General features: G+C 39.8%; 1 protein-coding gene and 1 non-coding gene across 3 annotated transcripts in view; one reads left to right on the top strand and one right to left on the bottom strand.

The window, feature by feature from the left end:
• Positions 1–2133: 2133 nt before the first annotated feature.
• ABHD3 (abhydrolase domain containing 3, phospholipase) overlaps positions 2134–22044 on the bottom strand; it is a 40646-nt gene continuing 20735 nt past the window's right edge. The window contains exons 5-9 of one of the 2 annotated variants that reach the window (XM_021686246.1): positions 14685–14797; positions 9183–9356; positions 7040–7088; positions 6795–6960; positions 2134–2994 (exon numbers count right to left, since the gene is read on the bottom strand). In XM_021686246.1, the coding sequence (XP_021541921.1) occupies positions 2816–2994; positions 6795–6960; positions 7040–7088; positions 9183–9356; positions 14685–14797 (681 nt within the window). In that variant the 3' untranslated portion in view covers positions 2134–2815. The remainder of the gene's footprint in view (positions 2995–6794; positions 6961–7039; positions 7089–9182; positions 9357–14684; positions 14798–22044) is intronic. The other variant, XM_044920856.1, reaches the window with a different exon arrangement.
• Positions 19561–19712, top strand: LOC123326675. The gene has a single exon (XR_006541246.1). It is a non-coding gene; the product is annotated as a small nucleolar RNA SNORA62/SNORA6 family (small nucleolar RNA).

Here is a 22044-nt window from a genome sequence, read left to right as displayed (position 1 = left end):
TATACTAGTGAGATTACACCATATATATGAATCAACAGATTGTTTTTCATTAAATAATGTATCAGAAATACCTTTAAAAATAAGGACACATAGGGACCTCTGGGTGGCTCAGTCGTTAAGCGTCTGCCTTCAGCTCAGGTCATGATCCCAGGGTCCTGGGATCGAGCCCCGCATCGGGCTCCCTGCTCAGCGGGGAGCCTGCTTCTCCCTCTCCCTCTGCCTGCCACTCCCCCTGCTTGTGCTCTCTCTCTCTGACAAATAAATAAAATCTTAAAAAAAAAAATAAGTACACACAGTGTTATCTCATTCTTTTTAATGGTTATATAAGTGTGAATATCATAATTTACTCATTTCTCACTAAACAGGTTATCCTAAATGTCTGACCTATGACAAACTTGTATCTTTATACACCCTTGCTGGCTGTTCTATAGGAAAGATTCTTCAAAATGGGATTTCTAGATGTTTGATCTTGTCTTTTAATGCTGTCAAAATTTTTTGCCTTCCAAAAAGTTGCTCATTTACATAACTTACCCACCATTGAATAACTATTTCCCCATACTTTCATCAACACTATATATTATTAGTCCTGTATGTTATTAAACTTGTAATCTCATGGTCACAGATCTCTCTGTTTTTAAATTTTACATTTCCTAAACTACTAGTGAGATTGTCCACCTTTTTATAAATTTATTGGCTATTTTTTTTTTTTGAAGTGAAGTGACAGTTTATTAAGTGAAGGTAAGAACAGAAAGAGAAAAAGCTCTCTCAAGTGAGAGGGGTCCTGAATGGGTTGCTGTATTGACTATTATTCTGTGAGTGTCCTTTGTATATCCTTGCCCATTTTTCTATCAGGTGTTTCATTACCAATTTTTAAGAGCTCTTAGCTTTGGGGGATACTAACCTACTGTATATTGCAAATGGTTTTCTCTGTCATTTTTATTCTAATTTTGTTCATGGTGGTTTTGTAGAACTGAAGTTTCCATGTTTATGTAATCACATCTGTCACTTCTTTCTATGTGGGTTCTCATTTTTATATTTTGCTTCAGATGCACCTCTCCATTCTAAAATTATACAAATAACCTCCCATGTTTTCATCTAGTGCTTTTATGGAGTAAAAAAATGTTTCTTTCTTTAACCTAGCTGGAATGAATTTTTGTATGTAGAGGGAGGTAAGTGCTACCTCCCCCATTCTAGCACTGACCAATGGGTAGACAGTTTTCTTGATGCAATTTGTTTAAAATTTAGAAGATAACTCTGAAAGGCAGGATCAGCCCCACATGAACCATACAGACTGAAAGTAATTATTACTATTGAATTAGAATATATGCTGCACAAAGAAAGCTCTGATGTTATCAGTGCTATCATCCTAGACACAGTTATAAGGAAGTCTACAAGTACACTATTAGGAACTCTCCAAAAAGCAGCATTTTTGGTAAACAATTTTGTATTAATATGCTTTTTTGTACATGGTTCTCTTAATGTGATACCTGGGCAAAAATATACATATTTTATAAACAGGTGGAAATAGTAAAAAAAAAAAAAGCGGGGGTAAGAGGTTGAATGGTATGGAAGCTACCACTCTGGGCTGGCTAGCCCAACAATCATTGCCAATCCCCTTTCCCTTGCTTGCCCACACAACACCTGGAAAAGTTGACATGCTTGATTTCCCAGCCTCCTTCTCAACCACAGTGGCCATGTGACACAGTTCCAGCCAATGGATAGATAAGTGCAAGTCTTCTATCAGATATGTCTGGCCTCACTCTTTTCCCCCTTTTCCTTTTCTGAACACAAACACCCCAGACAACCTGTGTGTAGGAGATAACTAGCCACACTGCTAAGTGGAATGGAAACAGAAAAAGCCTAAATCTTTGATGACACTGGAAACCCCTACCCCCATCCTGACCTGCCTGGAGATTTTTTATTATGCAAAATAATTAAATATCATAATTCCTAAGTCACACTTAGACAGGTTTCCTGAAGCTGAAAGTATGTTTAATTGGTACAAATGATGTGAACCCTATTTTCTGGGAACAGTGAAACAAAACATTTTAATATTTTTTACTAATGCATTCATGATGTTAGCATAAATTATTTCTAGAGATTACTTTTTTATAGATAAAGACAAAGAAACAATTTAAAATGATAGAATTTATTTTAATATATTGATATATATGTATGCACATATACTATTTTAAAAATAAGCATGTAAACTATAATCATTATAAAACATAAATCAGCCTTAATTTATTATTATCAGAATAAAAGAGCATGTATAGACCTCAGTCTAACATTGTCGCATTTGCCTTTTAAAGTTAGTACATAAAAGATTTAGCGCATTGTATTTTATCTTATTTCAGTTTTCACATTATCATCATTAGGTATAAATACCCTTAGGAATGTGCCAACTTATAACTTACATTCAAATAACCAAAGTCTCTTAACAGTTATTAAAGTACCATTAAGTCACCTAAAATGAGTAATCTAAAAAAATACCAGCCTAAATTAAAACCCTGAGGAATTAAAATCTTTTTTACACAATAGTTTTGGTTAAGTGCAATTCCATGTTTGACTACTTTATTTAAGGTCATACTTGGTAAGGCATAGTAAAAATAAAATCTACATAAGTTACAATTTAAATCTATATTTCATTTCTTGCTACAAAGTTGTTTTGTTTCCCCAAAAAAGTAGTTTTTGCATGTCATTCTGGACCTCTTCACCACCTGCTGGCGTATCTGCTTTATATACAGTAGTTAAGATTTGTGCACTAAGCTGAGCTGCCTTTATATGGTGGTTCAGACAAAATGCACCTGAAGAGCTACATGCTTGAGAGTTCATGTCCATGCTCAACCATGGCCTGCACAAACTGCTTGAAGACTCGATCCATGTAAGTGGACTGCCTTGGCCAGATTCCCTCCAGAAAACCAATATGGCCTCCATAAGAAGTAAGGACCAAAGCAACATTAGGGTTTTGCTTGGCAGTTTCAACTGGAATAGCTTGGGGGGGGAAAAGAGATGAGGGAAGAGGGGAAGTAAGAGAAGGAAAGGAGAAAGAAAAATACATAATTATTACCGGTTTCTATTAGGAAAAGTACATGCTTTTATTATTTCCAATCATTATAAACTGAAACACCATTACATAAATAAATATTTGTAATAAGTATGGCTAATGGAATAAGTCTAATTCATATCAACCATTCATATTCAGTTATGTACTGAACCACCATTTTTGGAAGAATCAATCCAAGTGTTTACTCATAACATAAAAGTATAAAAAGGCCCAGTCTTGTTCTGAGAAAATAAAGTAAGGTAATTCAAGGAATGGTGAATACTTATATTATGCTATAAGATCCCCACTTATGTATTACACCAGGAAAACAACAACAACAACAACTAATCTTATCACCTTTGTGAGAATTATAAATTCATTATGTATGACTTTGGTTAATTTTTTTAAAGATTTTTATTTATTTATTTGTCAGAGAGAGAGAGAGCACAAGCAGGGGGAGCAGCAGAGGGAGAGGGAGAAGCAGGCTCCTCACTGAGCAAGGAGCCCAATGTGGGACTCGATCCCAGGACCCTGAGATCATGACCTGAGCTGAAGGCAGATACTTAACGACTGAGCCACCCAGGCGTCCCTGACTTTGGTTAATTTTATATGATGTTAGATTCTTGAGGGGCCAATTGTTGGCCATATTAAGGACTCAAAATTATACAATAATTTATATAGTAACAACATATATAGATAGCAAAAAAGAGTGGAATGAAATACTCCCAAGTGGTAACGGTGTTTATATTTGGGTGGTTAAACACTGGTGATTATTTTTTCTTTTTCTTCCTTGTCTGACTTTTTTTTTTTTTTTTTGAGTTTGTGATCTGAAATTTTTTTTAAAAGATTTTTATTTATTTATTTGACAGAGAGAGCGAGAGAGAGTACAAGTAGGGGGAGTGGCAGAGAGAGAGGGAGAAGCAGACTCCCCACTGAGCAGGGAGCCCAATGTGGGGCTCAATCCCAGGACCCTGAGATCATGACCTGAGCTGAAGGCAGATGCTTAACCCACTGAGCCACCCAGGTGTTCCTTCATTGTCTGACTTTCTATTTACAGTCAGGAGAAAGAAAAATTTTATTTTGAAAATACAGCTGCTATATTTAAATAACTCTGTAGTAATGACAATCTTTTCCTATACTCTATAAAACCTATCCTGAGTAAAAACTTCACTCTAAAGGATGTGAACTGAAGTTCTTTTATTTTTATTTTTTCTCCCACGCTTAGAGTTTACAGTGAAAATGTTTTGATTTAAGAGCTATAATGAATCACAACCTGGCATGAGAAGTGTTTTAATTTCAGATACTGCTAAATGTTATCTCCTTAATTAAGGTAATGTGGTTGTTGCAGTATTTAGACTTTCATATCTTGGACGGAGTCTTAAGGGTAAATGAGCTAATTAAAGGTAACATCTCCCTACCACATACCCTTCTAATGAAGGAAAGGAAGCTGATACACTCTAGAACTGAGACCCTTATAAGATAGAGATGCTGCTGTGCCCAAATTGCCTGTTCAGATGATGCGCTCAGTTTGACCCCTTCACAACGCTCCCTGAAGAATAAACTTCAAGATCCTAAATTAAGGCCCAGCAAGCCAAGCCCCTTACTTGGGTCCTGAACTCACATCCTTAGCCAGCCCCACCTAAAGAAGAGTATCTTCTATCTTGGGATGAGGTGTGAGAGCTCAAGGGGAGGGGCAGGTGAAATGACATTTTATTTTTGCTTTTCCTTTTTCACCTTACATTAAAGGCTTTGATTTAGAATGCTTCATTTGCCTCTGATGGAATTATTATGAGTCCCAATTTCACACTCTGGATACACTCAGGAATTTCTAACACTGATAGTTACAGTCCTATCAGAAGAACAAAAGCTGTGCCACGCTGAGTGACTTGAAAGGGGCTGGCTGCCTATGCTCTCAGAGTGCAGACAACTGCCTACTATTTCAATGTGGCAAGACTGTCTTAAGGACTTGGGAAAGAATAGGGAACAATGAATTTAAATTTCAACCAAGTGGGGCAGGTTAACATGCTGAGAAATTTTGGTTGGTAAAAGAAGGGTCTGTGAAATATTAAAAAAGGAAAAGTACTACACTTCCTTAATCCAATGAAAGTAGGCTAAATAACCACCATGTAATTCAACTAATACTAAAGTTCACAGTTTCATTTCTTGCTTTGTGGTGAAAGGCCAAAAAGTTCCAGTCATCTAAAGTTACTTGTGATTAATCATAAATCACACAATAAAATGATAGGTGATTTTTATTTTTATATACTTTGGGGACTTTCTGAAATGTTGACAATACCTATATGTTGTGTTTGTAGTCAGATTACCTTTTTTTTTTTTAATGAAGTACTCTGGGAAAATGTTTTTAAACTATTTAGGGGGGGCATGAGAAAAAAAATTATAAAAAGCTTTTGGAGGCGCCTGGGTGGCTCAGTTGGTTGAGGCTGAGTGTCTGCCTTCAGCTCAGGTCGTGATCTCAGGGTCCTGAGATCAAGCCCTGCATTGGGGGTCGGGCTCCCTACTCAGTGGGGAGCGTGCTTCTCCCTCTCCCTCTGCTGCTCCCCCTGCTTGTGCTCTTTCTGGTGCGCACTCTCTCTCAAATAAATAAATAAAATCTTAAAAAAAAAAAAAAGCCTTGTGAAATTTCATTAGAAAAAGAATTAGAGGTCAAGTCTGCTGGTTCTTATGATGACTTCTAATCGCCTTATATTGCTTCAATGTATGAACATATGCGTATATATTTTTGCTACCAAATTCCCTATTTCTTAAATTAAGAGAGCAAGGAAGTTAATTTGGCTATAATTTTCTTTTATACAGTATCCAGGGAAAAGCGAATACTGTTTCCCTTCAAATGTGACTGAATGTGCTACACTCATTGAGATATTCAAGGACATCATGTTTATATATAAAGTCTCAAGTTCTCTTCCAGGTTAAAAGGGAGAAAAATTCCAAAGTCTTCTGCTTAAGAATCTGAAGAAGAAAAAGCAAGTGATGACAATGAACTTGTGAGGCACATAATCTGTCCAAAGAACAGTGTATCTGATTAAGAAGAAAAGGTTATAAAAAATTAGAACAAGAGGGCGCCTGGGTGGCTCAGTCGGTTAAGCGACTGCCTTCGGCTCAGGTCATGATCCTGGAGTCCCGGGATCGAGTCCCGCATCGGGCTCCCTGCTCGGCAGGGAGTCTGCTTCTCCCTCTGACCCTCCCCCCTCTCATGTGCTCTCTCTCTCATTCTCTCTGTCAAATAAATAAATAAAATCTTAAAAAAAAAAAAATTAGAACAAGCAAAATATTCAGAGTCATAATGCACTCGAAGCCTCTCACAATGAACTAGATAAGGGTCTGTGAAAGCATTTAAAGTGACCTCACACATTTAGATACTAAATTATTAGTATCTAGCTATTTTATTTATTGCAGTGGAAAACATTTTATATGACATTTAATTTCTCATTACTGTATTTTCTTTAAAAAAAAAAAACAAAACCAGTATTTCTAAACAGCCAATTCGGGGCGCCTGGGTGGCTCAGTCAGTTAAGCATCTGCCTTTGGCTCAGGTGATGATCCCGGGGTCCTGGGATCGAGCCCCCGCATCTGGCTCCCTGCTCAGCGGGAAGCCTGCTTCTCCCTCTCCCACTCCCCCTGCTTGTGTTCCCTCGCTGTATCTCTCTCAAATAAATAAATAAAACCTTTAAAACAATAAAAATAGAACAGTCAATTCCTGTCAAAATGTATAGAACTATGTGAATTTTACCATGACTTGGTGAGAAAACATCATCCACAGAATTCAGACACAACACTGGAATTCCTACTGATTTCAGTCTACGATTCGGGCTGGCATCAGTATAATAATCATCAATAGTTTGGTATCCAAACATGACTGAAGTGAATCGCTTATCAAACTCTCTGATGGATTTAGCCTGAAACATAAAAACAGATGATCTCTCTTCTTGGAATCTGAAGAGGAAATCAAAATATTACATAAAGTTTCTCTCCTACCTTCATGACATGGTCCATGTCGATTTGTTTCACAAACATATGCCGGTGTCTGCAGCAAAAATAATTTCAAAGGTAAAAAATTAAGGTAAAAAAAATTAAGGTTATTGCTCTCTCCATCATACCTAAAGTACATAATAAATAACCGAACAGTCTAACACAGGGCACAAAGTGGATACTCAATGAATATTTACTTAATCAGACTCAGCAGAAGTACACTGATATTTATCCTGAAGACATTTTTGAAAAGTACTTTTATTTTTTAGAGAAAGAGTTGGGTGGAGGGGGAGAGGGAGAGAGAATCTTAAGCAGGCTCCACACCCAGCATGGAGCTTGACATGGGGCTCGATCTCACATTCCTGAGATCCTGACCTGAGCCAAAATCAAGAGTTGGACGTTTAACTGACTGAGCCACCCAGGCGCCCCAAGAGTACTTTTTTCTTAATTGAAGGACACTGAACTAATTTTGTAATAATAAACATAAGTATTGTTTCATAACAACACGTACCTAAACACTGCTACTATTAAACCAATTTGGCTAAAAAGGCCTCACGTAAACCAGAAGCTTTCAACTGGATAAACCACTTGAAGACATTATTTTTAAATTGCTATGTTGAAAATTAAAATTTACATTTTATATACTTATATTTTAAATGGTGGTCATTTTTCTTTCTTTCTTTTTAAATATTTTATTTCTTTATTTTTAAGTAAGCTCTACATCCAACATGGGGCTTGAACTCACAACCCTGAGATCAGGAGTCACATGCTCTACTGACTGAGCCGGCCAGGTGCCCCTAAATGGTGGTCATTTTTCTTATATAACCAGTACTTTTTTTTTTTTAAGATTTTATTTATTTATTTGACAGAGAGATAGCCAGAGCAGGAACACAAGCAAGGGGAGTGGGAGAGGGAGAAGCAGGCTTCCTGCTGAGCAGGGAGCCCGATGTGGGGCTCGATCCCAGGACCCTGGGATCATGACCTGAGCTGAAGGCAGCCGCTTAACCGACTGAGCCACCCAGGCGCCCCTAACCAGTACTTTAATTCCCAAATCATTTTCTTTACTGTTCTTGCTACTGGCCCCCATTTCAGTGACAATGAGTAATTAGTGATCTTTTTATTTTTATTTTTATTTTATTTATTTATTTATTTGAGACAGAGGGAGAGCACAGAGGGAGAGTGAGAGGGAGAAGCAGACTCCCCGCCAAGCAGAGAGCCTGATGTGGGACTCGATCCCAGGACCCCAAGATGATCTGAGCCAAAGGGAGACGCTTAACCAACTGAGCCACCCAGGCGTCCCAATTAGTGATCTTTTTAGTATTTTAAGCAATATTTTATAATCAACATCTGTAATTTAATAAATAGGCTAAGTTTAATCCAATGTTTAATGTCAGCTTTCAGGGTATCTATGGTTTTCGATAAGTCCTGTACAAATTAACTAGAATTTTTATTTAGCATTTGTATTACATTTATCAATTCACCTAAAAACGATGGTAATAGTCATCAAAATAGAAACAGAAACACCTCTGTTCTTTGGTATCACACCAACTTAAATGGTAGAAGACATACAAACAATTCCAGAAAAACTAATGCAAACAAAGCATTCTGGTAACGTTAAGAACTGTGGGGGCTGAGAATATCCAAGTGAAGTGCATTCTCCTAAGCTTCTAAAACATACTATGCTTGTAAGCATATGCTTAAGAAACTATATTATTCTGCACTAAAAACACTTAATACATTGCTTACAACCTAGGAAAGAATTAGGTACTAATAGATTACCGACAGGTAGAAAATCCAGGGAAATAGCCCTCATGTTATTCAACACAGTCAATGCTAACATTTTTAGTCTTTTGGAATAATTTAGAACAGTGACAGAACAGTGATCTTCAAAGTGGGGGCACATATCCTAGGGGTTGTACCACTGAGATACAGAAAGAAAACATTACAACTTGTATTACATTTTTAGCTTATACTTAAAATATTTTACTTTTGTATATACTTATAACAAAGAATATTTGGGTACAGTAGCAAATGCATATAACATAAACATAAATATACAAATATTAGCAGTATTGTACTTTACAACTTTTTTTCTGTTGGGGAATGTAATCCAAAAGTTTGGAGACATCAGGCTTTAAAGATGACTCACTTATTAATGGAAGACTGGAGGCAAGTTGTCAAGTAGTAATTAAAAAGCAGCCAGTTGAGTGGTTTCTCCAATGACTCAGAGCAAGCAAAAGTATTCCAGCCAACTGAAAAAGTTGCAGCTGCCTTCAAAGGAGTTTTTGGCCCGATTTTGCCCAGGTAATTCAAAAGCAGCATTCTAAAATGGGGAGCAACAGGAAACTTAGTGATGAATTTGTTATCTCAAGACATCTCTTTTCTTTTAAGATTTTATTTTTTTATTTGAGATAGAGCAGGAGCAGAGGGGCAGAGGGAAAGGGAGAAACAGGATCCCCACTGAGCAGGGAGCCTGATGCGGGACTCAATTCCAGGACCCTGAGATCATGACCTGAGCCAAAGGCAGACGCTTAACCTACTGAGCCACCCAGGTGCCCCAAGACATCTCATTTCTAACTACGGATTTTACATTAACTATGGAGAAGAAAAACATAAACCCATGTTTAAGGCCTTCATCTTGGAAAAGCATGCAAGTATTTTCATTCTTTCTTTACATTCATATAATTATTTATCTTGCAGTAGACTATATTGTGAATGGGACAAGGCATACAGTTATTACTTACATGTATATCCTTCTATGAAGAGAAATATAAGAGAAATCCCCTGTAAAAGTGGGGTTTTTCCTCTCCCTCCCTTCCTTGCCTTGCTTTTCTTTCCTTTCCTTTCCTTTTCAAAAATGATATTGGGGGTGGGGCGCCTGGGTGGCTCAGTCGTTAAGCGTCTGCCTTCGGCTCAGGTCATGATTCCAGGGTCCTGGGATCGAGCCCTGCATCGGGCTCCCTGCTTGGCGGGAAGCCTGCTTCTCCCTCTCCTGCTCCCCCTGCTTGTGTTCCTGCTCTCGCTAACTCTCTGTCAAATCAATAAATAAAATCTTTAAAAAAAATGATATTGGGGTTTATTAAAAATATGCAAATCCTTGGGCCCCAGCTTCTAGGTGAATGTTTTAGTATTTGAGGAGTGTTTCAGGCAAACTTTCCTATAATAGGCCACAGAGTAAATATTTTGGGCCTTGCTGGCCATATAATATCTGTCATAACTACCCAACTCTATGATTGTAGTGCAAAAGTAGCTATTGATAATACATAAATGAATGGAGATGGCTGTATTCCAACAGAACATTATATACGGATGAAATTTATTTATTTATTTGTTTATTTTTTTAAAGATTTTATTTATTTATTTATTTGAAAGAGAGAGAGAGAAACAGCATGAGAGCGGAGAGGGTCAGAGAGAGAAGCAGCCTCCCCGTTAAGCTGGGAGCCCGATGTGGGACTCGATCCCAGGACTCCGGGATCCTGACCTGAGTCGAAGGCAGTCGCTTAACCAACTGAGCCACCCAGGTGCCCTATATGGATGAAATTTAAATTTCATGTAATTTTCACATGATACAAGCTATTCTTCTTTTGATTTTTTCCAACCATTTAATTTTAATTTTTAAAAAGATTTTATTTATTTGAGAGAGAGCATGAGAAAGAGAGAAAGAGAGAGAGCACATAAGCTGGGGGAGAGGCAGAGGGAGAGGGAAAAGCAGACTCCCCACTGTGTAGGGAGTCCTTCGCAGGGCTCGATCCTAGGACCCTGGGACCATGACCTGAGCCTAAGGCAGACGCCTAACCTACTGAGCCACCCAGATGCCTTATTTATTTATTTTTTTACAAACTTTATTTATATAGGGAGAGAGAGAGAGTGTGCATGTGAGCCAGGGGGAGAGGCAGAGGGAGAGGGAGAGAGAATCTTAAGCAGGCTCCATTCCCAGTGCAGAGCTGACATGGGGCTCAATCTCACAACCCTGAGATCATGACCTGAGCTGAAATCGGGAGTTGGATGCTTAACTGACTGAGCCACCCAGGCCCCTATTTTTCAACCATTTAAAAATATAAGAACCATTCTTACCTCTTGAACAAAAACAGACAGATTGCCAGATTTGGCCTGCAGGCTGTGCTATGCCAACCTTTGGCATAGACGAGAGAGCATGAAGGAATGGTTTTCAGACAGGGTTGCACATTGGAATCACCTGCGGAGCTTTCAAAATTAATACAGACATCTGGGTTTAAGTTCAGAGATTGTGAGTAATCGGTCTGAGTGGGCATCCTGGTTGCCTCTGAGCCCTTGCTCCCTAAAGTAAGTCTCTAAAGGGCTCCCTAGCATAGAGTTAGACTTTCTGAGTTGTGGCAGAGCTCCTTGCCCTCAAAGTCACTTGTTTTCTCTTCCTACTCTTTCCTGTTTTTTGTCCTTAATTATCACACATTTTCCCCTTTCTTTGGTTCTATCAATTTTCCTGATTTTAATCTAGTTCTATTTTGGTAAGAGGGACAAGAATGGGGTTTAATCTAATGCTAATGTCAGAAATCTAAGTTTAACATTACCAACTAAGAGAAAGAGTGAGAATTTAAATTCAGTTAGTCATTATATTTTCCATTCTTTATTTCTCCAATTGCCTAGGTTCTGAAATAGGAGAAATGGGTAAAAATTCTGTCTCCTTCTCTTTCCCAGCCCAAGTGGCTTGCAGAGTGAATGTGATGAGGTTTTAGATAAAAAATGGAAATTGTGTTTCTGCAAATGACTCTTAATAATGACTGCACTCCTGGGATACAGGACTGTAGTTCACTAAGTCATTTAAAGAATGATGTTTACTCTCCTGCAAAGCATTCATTCTAGAGTCCTAGCTTTGGTCGTCCTATTCTTTGGCTGGAAGTCAGAGAGTGCCAGGAAGTTGGTATAATGGGCAAATTGGAAGGGTTGGAAGGGAAGCTCTCAGGAATAGGAAGGACCATAGTATCCACGACTAAGTACTTCTTGACTATTATTCAGGAGAAAAATAATATCAAGATGTTACTCCAAAAGAGGATGTTTTATTTTGACAGAGAAAGGACTCCGTTTTTTCACCCAAAGAGAGAGCCAGAAAAAGAATCCATGAGTTAAGAGACTTAAGAGGCATATCAACCCCAATGTATGGACCTTATCTGGTTCCTGACTCAAACACAGTGTAAAACCAACCACCCAACCAACCCACCATCAAGTGGGGAAATGTGACGCTGACAAAATACTTGATGAATTTTAGGAATTATTGTTAGTTTTGTTCGGGTGTGATAATGGTACTGTGTGTATGTGTGTGCGTGTGTGTGTGTGTGTGTTTTAAAGAGCGACTACCTTTAGAGATACCTACTAAAATATTTATAAATGATATCTGAGATTTATTTAAGATAATCAGAGTTGGGGAGGAACGGAGGGTGATACTGATAAACAAGATTATCCATGAGTTGATAATTACTGAAGCTGTGTGAAGAGGGCTGATTATTATTGAAGCCAGGTGGTTAGTGGTTAGTATATATGGGGGATCATTATACTCTTCTCTTTTATATATACTTAGAATTTTCTATACATTCTTTAAAGCTTGTTTACCAACTCAGTGGGAGACTGAAACCTGACTGGGTCTAGCATGGTGTGGATTCCTTGGCTAGACTCAGTTCTGGCTTAAATCCCCTACTTGGTCCCAGGCATTACAGGCTTGTGGATTACCCCAGGCTACAGGGGCCCTGGATATTAGGATCTTCGACAGACTATGCTTTTGTCTGTTGCATTTCCAAAAGAAAAAAAAAATGTGCCAAGCTATAAAACACATCCCCAAGTGGTAAGCCCACTCGGGAACATGTCACAGTGCTAGGCAACTAGAAAGGGTGCTTCCTTCAAACAATTTGCAAGACATTATTATTCAACCAGCTGCAAAGGCTAATGGTCAAGTTCTGCCTTCAGGCACTGAGGCTTCAAAGCGACATGAATAGGCATTTCCCAGGAGCTTCTGAATAGAGAATCTGGGCCTGTTTATGTAAGGTCTGGCCTTTAAAAAGTCAAGACTTTTTATGATTAAGGGAAAAAGTTCAGCCGGCACCCTGTCCTCTACAGTTCAATTATAGGGCAAAGGAAAGAGAAATACATTGAGCACAATTCAGAGATTCTGCCTGGGTTTTCTGCACTGATTCAGATTTCTTCCTTTAGTAGGTCAAGTCAGACCTTCCATGCTAATGTAAGAAATGTATTCTTCTCTTTTTAGTTTTATGTTTATCAGAATCTAAAAAGCTATGGTTAAAGACTATTTTTCAGAATCTATCATTTGTAAAGCCTGTTCATTTTCAAGTAAATATGCTCCTAAAATGTTCTGAAAATTGAAATGGCAGATAAATCAATTACAAAATTAAGAAAAAATACCATTTTCTACCTCATGTGTTTGCTGATTTTATTTTATTTTTTATTTTTATTTTTTTAAAGATTTTATTTATTTATTTTGACAGAGAGAGAGAGACAGCGAGAGAGGGAACACAAGCAGGGGGAGTGGGAGAGGGAGAGGAAGAAGCAGGCTTTCCATGGAGCAGGGAGCCCGATGCGGGGCTCGATCCCAGGACCCTGGGATCATGACCTGAGCCGAAGGCAGACGTTTTTTTTTTTTTTTAGGATTTTATTTATTTATTTGACAGAGAGAGAGACACAGCGAGAGAGGGAACACAAGCAGGGGGAGAGGGAGAAGCAGGCTTCCCGCCGAGCAGGGAGCCCAATGTGAGGCTCAATCCCAGGACTCTGGGACCATGACCTGAGCCGAAGGCTGGCGCTTAACTGACTGAGCCACCCAGGCGCCCCCCGAAGGCAGACGCTTAACGACTGAGCCACCCAGGCACCCTGTTTGCTGATTTTAAAAAGTCAGTTTTGGAACAAGCATTTAGGGAATCTAAGCATATGAAATTCCAGATAATCAAAATTTTGTATTTTATTAAGTTCATAATCACTGGAACATAAAAAATATACATGATTATTAGTAGAAATGAATAAATATGGCATAGATGTTCCAACTAAGCCCCAGTGTAACTGCAAGAAGCACAAATTATAAAAATATTCATATGCTTAAAAGAGCAGCTGGAGTAAGGGTTAACAATAAAACGTCAGAGTTTCTAGGAGAGCATTCCAGGGTAGGCCCAACTGCCCAGCAACAAAACAAAACAAACAAAAACACCACCACCTGGAGAAAAAAAAATTTTTGAAGGCCTCTTCAGCCGGAGAGAGCAAGAAGTGATTATTTCTATGCCTGGAGTGATGAAAGTCAGTCTCCGAGGTCAGCTTCCAGCGTGGTGCCGGAGGACACACTTACAGGGACAGCTGGGAGTCCATCAGGGAAGCTGAAGGTCAACATGGCAGCTCCCAAGTGATGGAAATCAACGTCAACAAGCCTTCAGGTTCCCACAACCCTGAGGATCCCAAGGAGATATTTGCATCCTTTTCACTACAGAGCCATAGTTGCCAAGGCAAATAGCAACATTCGCCTGGATGAACTTCTTCCTTCATTCAACCACATGTGGTAAAATCAGATAAAAATAATCCAACATTCATTTTTAAAATGTCTTTGTAGCTTATAGTCTCCTGAAAGAAGCACTCAGTAAGGCCACTTCTCTCTCAGACATTTTAGAAAGGGAAAAAACCTTACCCTCCCATCGACACCCCTGCTGCCAGGAAAGGAGCAGAAGGGTACAGACTGTGCACGTGATGAATAACTGTCTCCAGGTCTTCCGTGTTAGCACAACAGTAAGTCCTTGGTGTCTGTAAGGAGAGACAGGTAAAGCGCAAAATTTTAAATTATGAGGTTCATGATTTGTATAATGCAGAAATGTAAAAAGAGCAAGAAGACAAATATGAGAAAATAAACCTTTGCATATACAATGAGTAATAATAAGCTATCATATTCACATCTTGCAGTATATGCCATTTCAAGTCAACACTCTCCTGAGTTGGCACTAACCAAAAGACTTTGGTCATGCAAGGAGGGCTTGACAGACGTAGGGCAAGACCAACACAAATACCTTAAATGAAATAGAATACACAGTACCATATTCAAATGTGTCTCCAACCCAACAAGGACAGAGTCAATTTAGGAAGAAAAAGTGAAGAATTACACTTTTTTTTTTTTTGAAAGCAACAAAAAAATTATGTCTGACAAAGCTGAAGTAATTCTTTATTTAAAAAAAAAATAAGCAAGCAAGCAAACAAAAGAGACTTTACAATGATGCCACAAAATTTTTAAGTTGTGGCTGGTTTCTAACTGGGGAACTGTTTTCCTTGTCCTAAGTGCCTCCACCAAGGAGGGAGTGTGGTTTTTTGGCACTGCTTTCCCTCTAGATAAGGCAATTTCCAGTTGCATTTATTAATCACATATGCTCTTTTACAATAATATATCCACAGAGCCCCAGCTGCACTACACTGCCACAGACACTTAATATGTTAAAATATGTAAAGCTGACTATGCCTCAATCCATAACGCATTAAAACAAATGGTTTTCATGTGAACTTCATCAATAAGAGCTCTGTTTCTAGCAGGAAAGCTTCACAAATGCTTTGTTTGAGCTGCGGGAGGAGAGGGCAATCCTCTCTGTAGAATAAATGTGAGAGCGTGTACATGAATATGTGTGAGTGTGCATTTGTGAGATAAAATAACCAGAAGCTGAATAACACGGAGAGGAATCTGGTTAACACTGCTCTAATAAAAACAGGGACCTGGACCATCTTGACTTTACTATTCCAATAAACCATGATCCCAATAGTAAGGTCATGTTCACCCACCATTCAATCGCCAATGCGAAGCCTGGGACATCCACAGTTTTTAACGATCCTTCCAATTAAACTCAAGCCTAAAATACTACCCACTGCCAATATCATCTTTTTGAGGTCTGCAAATATGAAACTCTGCAAAAGACAAATGTTAACCTGATAAGATTTACAGTGGCTAAGTTATTAAATAATTAAGTTTGTCTCTACAAAACCCTGAGGAAGATCCCATTATTATATCTATTTTATATAGGAAACTGAATTTAGAGACGTTAAAAGACTCCTGGCACACCTTACCAGCTAATACGAGACTAAGCTGAGATACTTTTAAAAAAATCCTTTGTGATTAAGTGCATTTGAAGGGCACAAATTCAATGTAAAATCTAAATGGAATAATATCTAGTACCATGCTCATTCACAGAGACTGCACAATTTGTCACAAGAATTCAGGTGAAGAAATCCTTACATGGTATTTTTATTACATGTGAGTCTATTCACACTGCATGGCTTTAACATTTCTGAATTATTTGCGACAGTCACCACATGTACTCTCGTCACGCAGGCTTGAAGTGAATGCATGCACACACATGGGTACACACGAATATAAACATAGAAGTCAGGGTATGAGAAAAATGGCCTGTGGAAAATGATTAAGATCAGAGAATCTTAGTGCCAGGAAGGACCTGGTTCCTTATTTACACGTGAGGAAATTGAGGTCAGCAAGGTTGAGAAATTCGCCAAAGGTCACAAAGCAGCAGAGCCTGGATCACCTGTTTGTAGTAAGTACACGACTTCTTGTAAAGCACTGGGATACCATGAGGGATTCAGTTAATAAGTCAGCATCTGGTACCCTCAGATACAGGAACTGATTTTGTCTGTAAATGTTTTTCTCCAGATGGGTTACATTAATATCAAATCTGACAATACTAGCATGGATCAAAGTCGCCAGAACTCTGAAATTCAGCCAATCCAGAGCCTTTCTGGCATGGTCCTGCCTCCCGCCAGCTACCCCCTTGGCTTCTGTGATGGCGCTACCCCATTCTCCTCCTGCTGCTGGCTTTCCACTTCCTGCCTGCTTCCTGTCATTCTCCCCACAACCCCAGTGTGAATACTCATTCCCAAAAGTCTTGTCTTAGGCCTGCCTCTGCTTCTCTGGTTAATACTTGATTCCTGAGGGTCTTACCTACCTTCCTGGCTTCATCAGACCACCGCGAGGCAACGACCAAACCAACTCTCCACCCTCTCACCTGATCTAGAGCTCCAGATCCAAACTTCCAAGTTCTAGCAGGCAGCTTCACTACTGTGTTCTGTCACTACTTCAAACTTAAAACGCCCCAAAGTTAACTCTTCTCTTTATGAACACTATAATGCTCCTCCTAACTTCCTATTTTTTAAAAAATAAATGACACCTATATTTTCCTAGTTAAAACTGTAGGTGACATTGCCTTCTCCCTTTCCCTTAATCTCATAGCCAATGAATTGCCAAGTCCTGTAGCTTCTTCCTCAGTGTCTTTTTCGGGAAACACCGGAAATCCCTTCTTTCCACTCTAGTCAAGGCCTGGTATGTTAGAGTCTCCTGGAAGAGCCCCTGAGACAGACAGGATGCGAGTGCAAGCAGTTCATTTGGAAGGTGAGACCAGGAAGTACCAGTTGGGGAATGGTGAACTGAGTCAGGGAGGGTAGGAAGTCAATAAAGACTATGGGACCAAAGAGTTTGTGGCTATGGGTGACGGGGGACCCAATCCTCTTGAGGCACTTTGGGACACCATGTGAGTATGGCTCAAAATTATCCCAAACGAGTAGTGAGACAGCTGGGTTCCACCAGTCCCCTTCAGCCATTGGTTGAAGGCTGCTCCTGGAGGATGTTTACTCGCTGGCACTCCTGGTTGGCCCTGAGCACAGGTCCAGCAGGCTCCCGTGGCCAGAGAGGCCCCCGTCAAAGAGATGTGAGCGTTTGCAGGTGACAGTCATCAGGTACGCGTGCATGGGAATGGTAAGTGTCCCAAGGGTAAAGATGTGACAAGTCTATGGCACCGACTGTCTCTGCTACCAGGCCTTTTCACCTCTCACTCGGACGGCTGTAGTAACGACTTAACTAGTTAACTCCCAGCCTTTGCTCATAACCACCCCTACTCATATCTCCCACTCACTGGCTGATTAATCCTCCTAAAGAACATTTCTAGCTCTAATCATGACAGTGTTTTTGCTTAAAACTCTTCATTAGCTTCCCACTGCTGACTGAATTAAGGACACATTCTTCTGCCAAGTGTTCAAGGACCTCCACAGTATGTCAAGCAACCTTTCCAGCTCTGGATTTTACCATTTCTCCATAGGTACAGAGTCACGTCAATGAGACACCACTATTGTCTTGTGTGCTGGCCTCATAATATCCTTGCTACCTGTGTGGACACTTCATCTGCCAAGTGTCCTTCACCGTCAACTCTGCCTATTGAAATCATGCCTTGCATAAATATCAGGTAAACGGCCAAGACTTGGCCCCTGGTCTTCATGACATCACAACCTTCCCCATTCTACCCCTAATTGTCCCAGCAAGTCTGCTCCTGGCCCACATTATCTACTACCTGTCTATCTACTACTATCTTACCTCTATCTCTGACAGTCAGTAGATACTTGTTGAATTGAACTGAAATACACAGGACTGAAAAATGAGAAGGCCTGATTAGTAACTTCTGATATGCAAAACTATGTGGTTATATCACATGACCTCTTGCTACTTAATGGTTCCAACAGGAAACATCATATGCCTTCTTTCTTCACAGGACTTGAGATCACTAAAGAAGGGTCTTCATCCAGGATACACAGCAAAGACACTAATGGGGGCCATACACTGAATTCGTAGGCCTGGCAGAAATTTTCTTCAGCTCTAAAAATATAACTAGCAGCTTTTTAGACAAAACGTTAGTTAATTCTCAGTTGCTAGGGCTACTAATGCAACCAGCAACTAATCCTATTGCAGTAATTCCTGTCTTTTTCCATGCTTCCAGAACAGAAGTAGAGTAAGCCATATCTAATGAGAAAAGGGATTAAGGGAGACCTTGCAGCATTCAGCTGTGTGGTAAAAACTCTTTTACAGTGAGACGAGGATGGGAAAGGTATTCTGGAAAAATGAAGAAAATCTAAAGGACAGATAATCTTCCAGCAGGTGTTTGGGCATAAATATTTTATAAGTTAGAATAGTTTGAAAATAATTACAAACCAAGATTGTTCAAATTGTTCAACTGCAGCTATGATCTGAGAGAAACAATAGTAATTTGTTTAATGGCTTTTAGAGGTTCGTTCAAAAAAATCACTGAAGAGAATAATGAAGTAAAATTAATTCTAATTATTCACACATAACAGATGGGAAAAGAGTAAAGCATATATTTTATATTCATCTGTGGACTACATATAATCTATCCTTCATCCACTTCCAAAAAGTAGACAAACTGAGTTCTCCCTAACCTGAAAGAGAATTTTCCTGTCCTGGTTTAGAGGTCATTTGTTTTAAAATGTAAATTTCATTTAAAAGGTGGTGTTTTTTTGTTTGTTTGTTTGTCTTCGGTCTAGAAACAAATTAAAATGCACTCTGTTAATCAGGTAGCCTGACTCTCCCTAGCTATTCTGGAGGGAGATGAATTTGCTAATCTGCAGTATAAGCCATAATCCAGGACCCTTCTCTCAGTGCTGGAGTGGTCTCACATCCAGTACTGACCTGGGCCCGCTAGGTTTTCCATCCAGCAATATGAAAACTGAAAAAGACACTTCCATGTTTTTTTATAAAATCATTTCAATTCCAGCTGGCCGATGAACTTACAAGTGTAGGTGGTGTGCTACACGAGGGGCAAGTCTTTTGCTAACACCACAAGGGTCTCTGGCTCCAGGAGGGGAGTTTGATAGTATTTTTGCTACCAGTAAAATAATAATAATAATAATAATAATTTCAATTTCACTTTCATTTTATTGTAATGTCTGATAATCATCAGGAGCTTAGACTATTTCATTTTACAGCGTTCCTCTCTCAGGTATTTAAAGATCTGTACTGAAGTATTGGATAAGATGCTGCTCAAAGGAACTCTGTGATTCTTGTGTGCACCTAGGTGCCCAGAAGAAGCAATCCTTTCATGAGTACGAATCATGCTTCTCTGCTGATCTCTGCAGCATGTTTTTGTTGTAGCTGCTGTTTTGTTTTCATTTCACCCACCCCCGGTCTAGTACCTAGTGATCTGCCCAACTCGTTAGGAAAACTGATCTTATTTTTAGAAGATGATGTCATTAAATAGGAAGTCAGAGAAAACAACAGGAGGCACACATAAATCAAACTGGCACTTTAATGAATAATCATTTTATCTAGTCGTTGATAGACAGGTAAAATGACCAAATGTCTCAAAGTGCCCGGGACTTTGATCGTTTCTTAAAATAACCAGCCACAAAACAAAGGACCCCAAGAAATATCCTGGCCACCTCTGAGGCCAAGATGGCCTAGGTGCCCCATTCCCACTCATTTCTACATGGCTACACGCATACGCACTCATGCTCCACAGTGACACCACGGTTTTGTTAGCGGCTTGGAGCAGACCAGCCAGGTAGACAGGAGTTATGCTTGGTGCAAGCGCCTAAGAAGCAAGTCTCCTGCCCCGCCCTGGCTGGGTTTGGGGCCAGAGGTGGCTTGCCAGGAAGGGAGGCTGCCACCTCACAGCAGTCTTCAGCGCTGCCTGTACTTTAGACTCACTGGGGAGTGTCGAGACAAATCACAGACACTTGGACTCCACCCCAGACCAAATGAGTCAGGATCTCGGGGGTGGGGGTGGGGGGGCATGGGGTCCAGGGATCAGTGTTTTTAAAGCTTCCCAGAGGATTCTAATGTGCAGCCAGGGCTGAGAACCAACTGCTTGGAGAATAGAAGAATAGAGAAACAGGGTGAGAGCAGAAGAATAAAGAAATAGGGTGAGAGCTGAGCCAAGAGAGGAGAAGGCTGCAGTGACAAGAATGATAAAAGGATCTAGAATGACTTGGGAAGAGGGAAATCTAGTGCTATGGGAATTCCTTGCAGCACACAGGGAAGTCCTGCCAAACACTGCATAGCTTATAGGATCACCTGGCCCCTATTAAGCATTCAATAAATGGTAGCTAGCTATTAAATTATTATTACTATTCCTAGAAATTCTTCAATTATTTAAACATTCTTCCTTATTTGAAAATTGTTTAACTATAGAGAATTGTACAGTCTTTTGTGTACCCACCACTTACAAGTGTCAATATTACTGAACTGGACCTAGCAATGTTAGGAAAAAAAACTCTAAAGGATTCAATACATTCAGACCCATATCTGGCTGAGATCAAGCCTTCCTGGGTTGTTCTGATTGGGGTGGAGGAAGGAGGGAGAGGTAATTTTTGGAGCATTTAGGAAAGAGCAGACCTGGATGGGGTGCAATGATGTTTAGTAGGGAGGTATCGGGTATGGGAAAGAGAGTGCCTGAAGGTGTGAGTCTGACAAATGAACTGTGTCCTGACTGGCCCTGCCCTCTATATTCCTCCCCTTAGACCATAAGGAAGGCCCTTAATCCCTTCTGAATGCCTACTTCAGAAAATGGAACTCAGGAGGGGAGAGAGCACTATATCCTTCCCATCCCATTAGCTTCCAAAGCTAAGGTGGAAAAGCTCAGTAGGAAACAAGAGCCGATTTCTGTAGATCTTCGTCCTTAGGGAACCATCCATTATCTGATGTTGAGGTAGGAACCCTCTTGTTGAAAACCCCTTTGATCTCTAACCCCGGATTTTCAGCCTGACTTGACTTAAAGCCAGTGCTGAAAGGTAAAGACATTCCAACAAACAGCCTGAGTTCCTGCCCGGAGACCACTAATCAGTTTTATGACCTCAGGCCTGTCACCCCACTTGTCCAGAGGCGTCCTCATCTAAAAAATGAGCTTTTCAGGATTAGAGGATCCCAAGTGCCAGGCCAGGATGAGATAAGCACTGGTGTCAGAATGTAATAAGCACGCTGCTTCTCTCACGGAGAGAATATTGCTCTAGGACACTTTCCGTCTCCTATAGCTAACAGCCCCAGGGAGGGCAATGTGCCGGCTTCTCACTTGCTATTGAGCAAGGCTTTTGGCTTTTCCACAATTCTGCAATGTGTAATTGGAAATCAGGACAATATGGTAGTGGAAAATTCTTTTCTTATTCTCCTCTTCAGGAGTCATAGTAATCCCTATGAATTCTAAGTATATCACCAACATACTTCAGCA

The sequence above is a fragment of the Neomonachus schauinslandi genome, chromosome 14, assembly GCF_002201575.2.
Source record: "Neomonachus schauinslandi chromosome 14, ASM220157v2, whole genome shotgun sequence".
Taxonomy (NCBI): domain Eukaryota; kingdom Metazoa; phylum Chordata; class Mammalia; order Carnivora; family Phocidae; genus Neomonachus; species Neomonachus schauinslandi.
The sequence above is the reverse complement of the archived record's forward strand: the minus strand, read 5'-3'. Positions and strand labels throughout refer to the sequence as shown.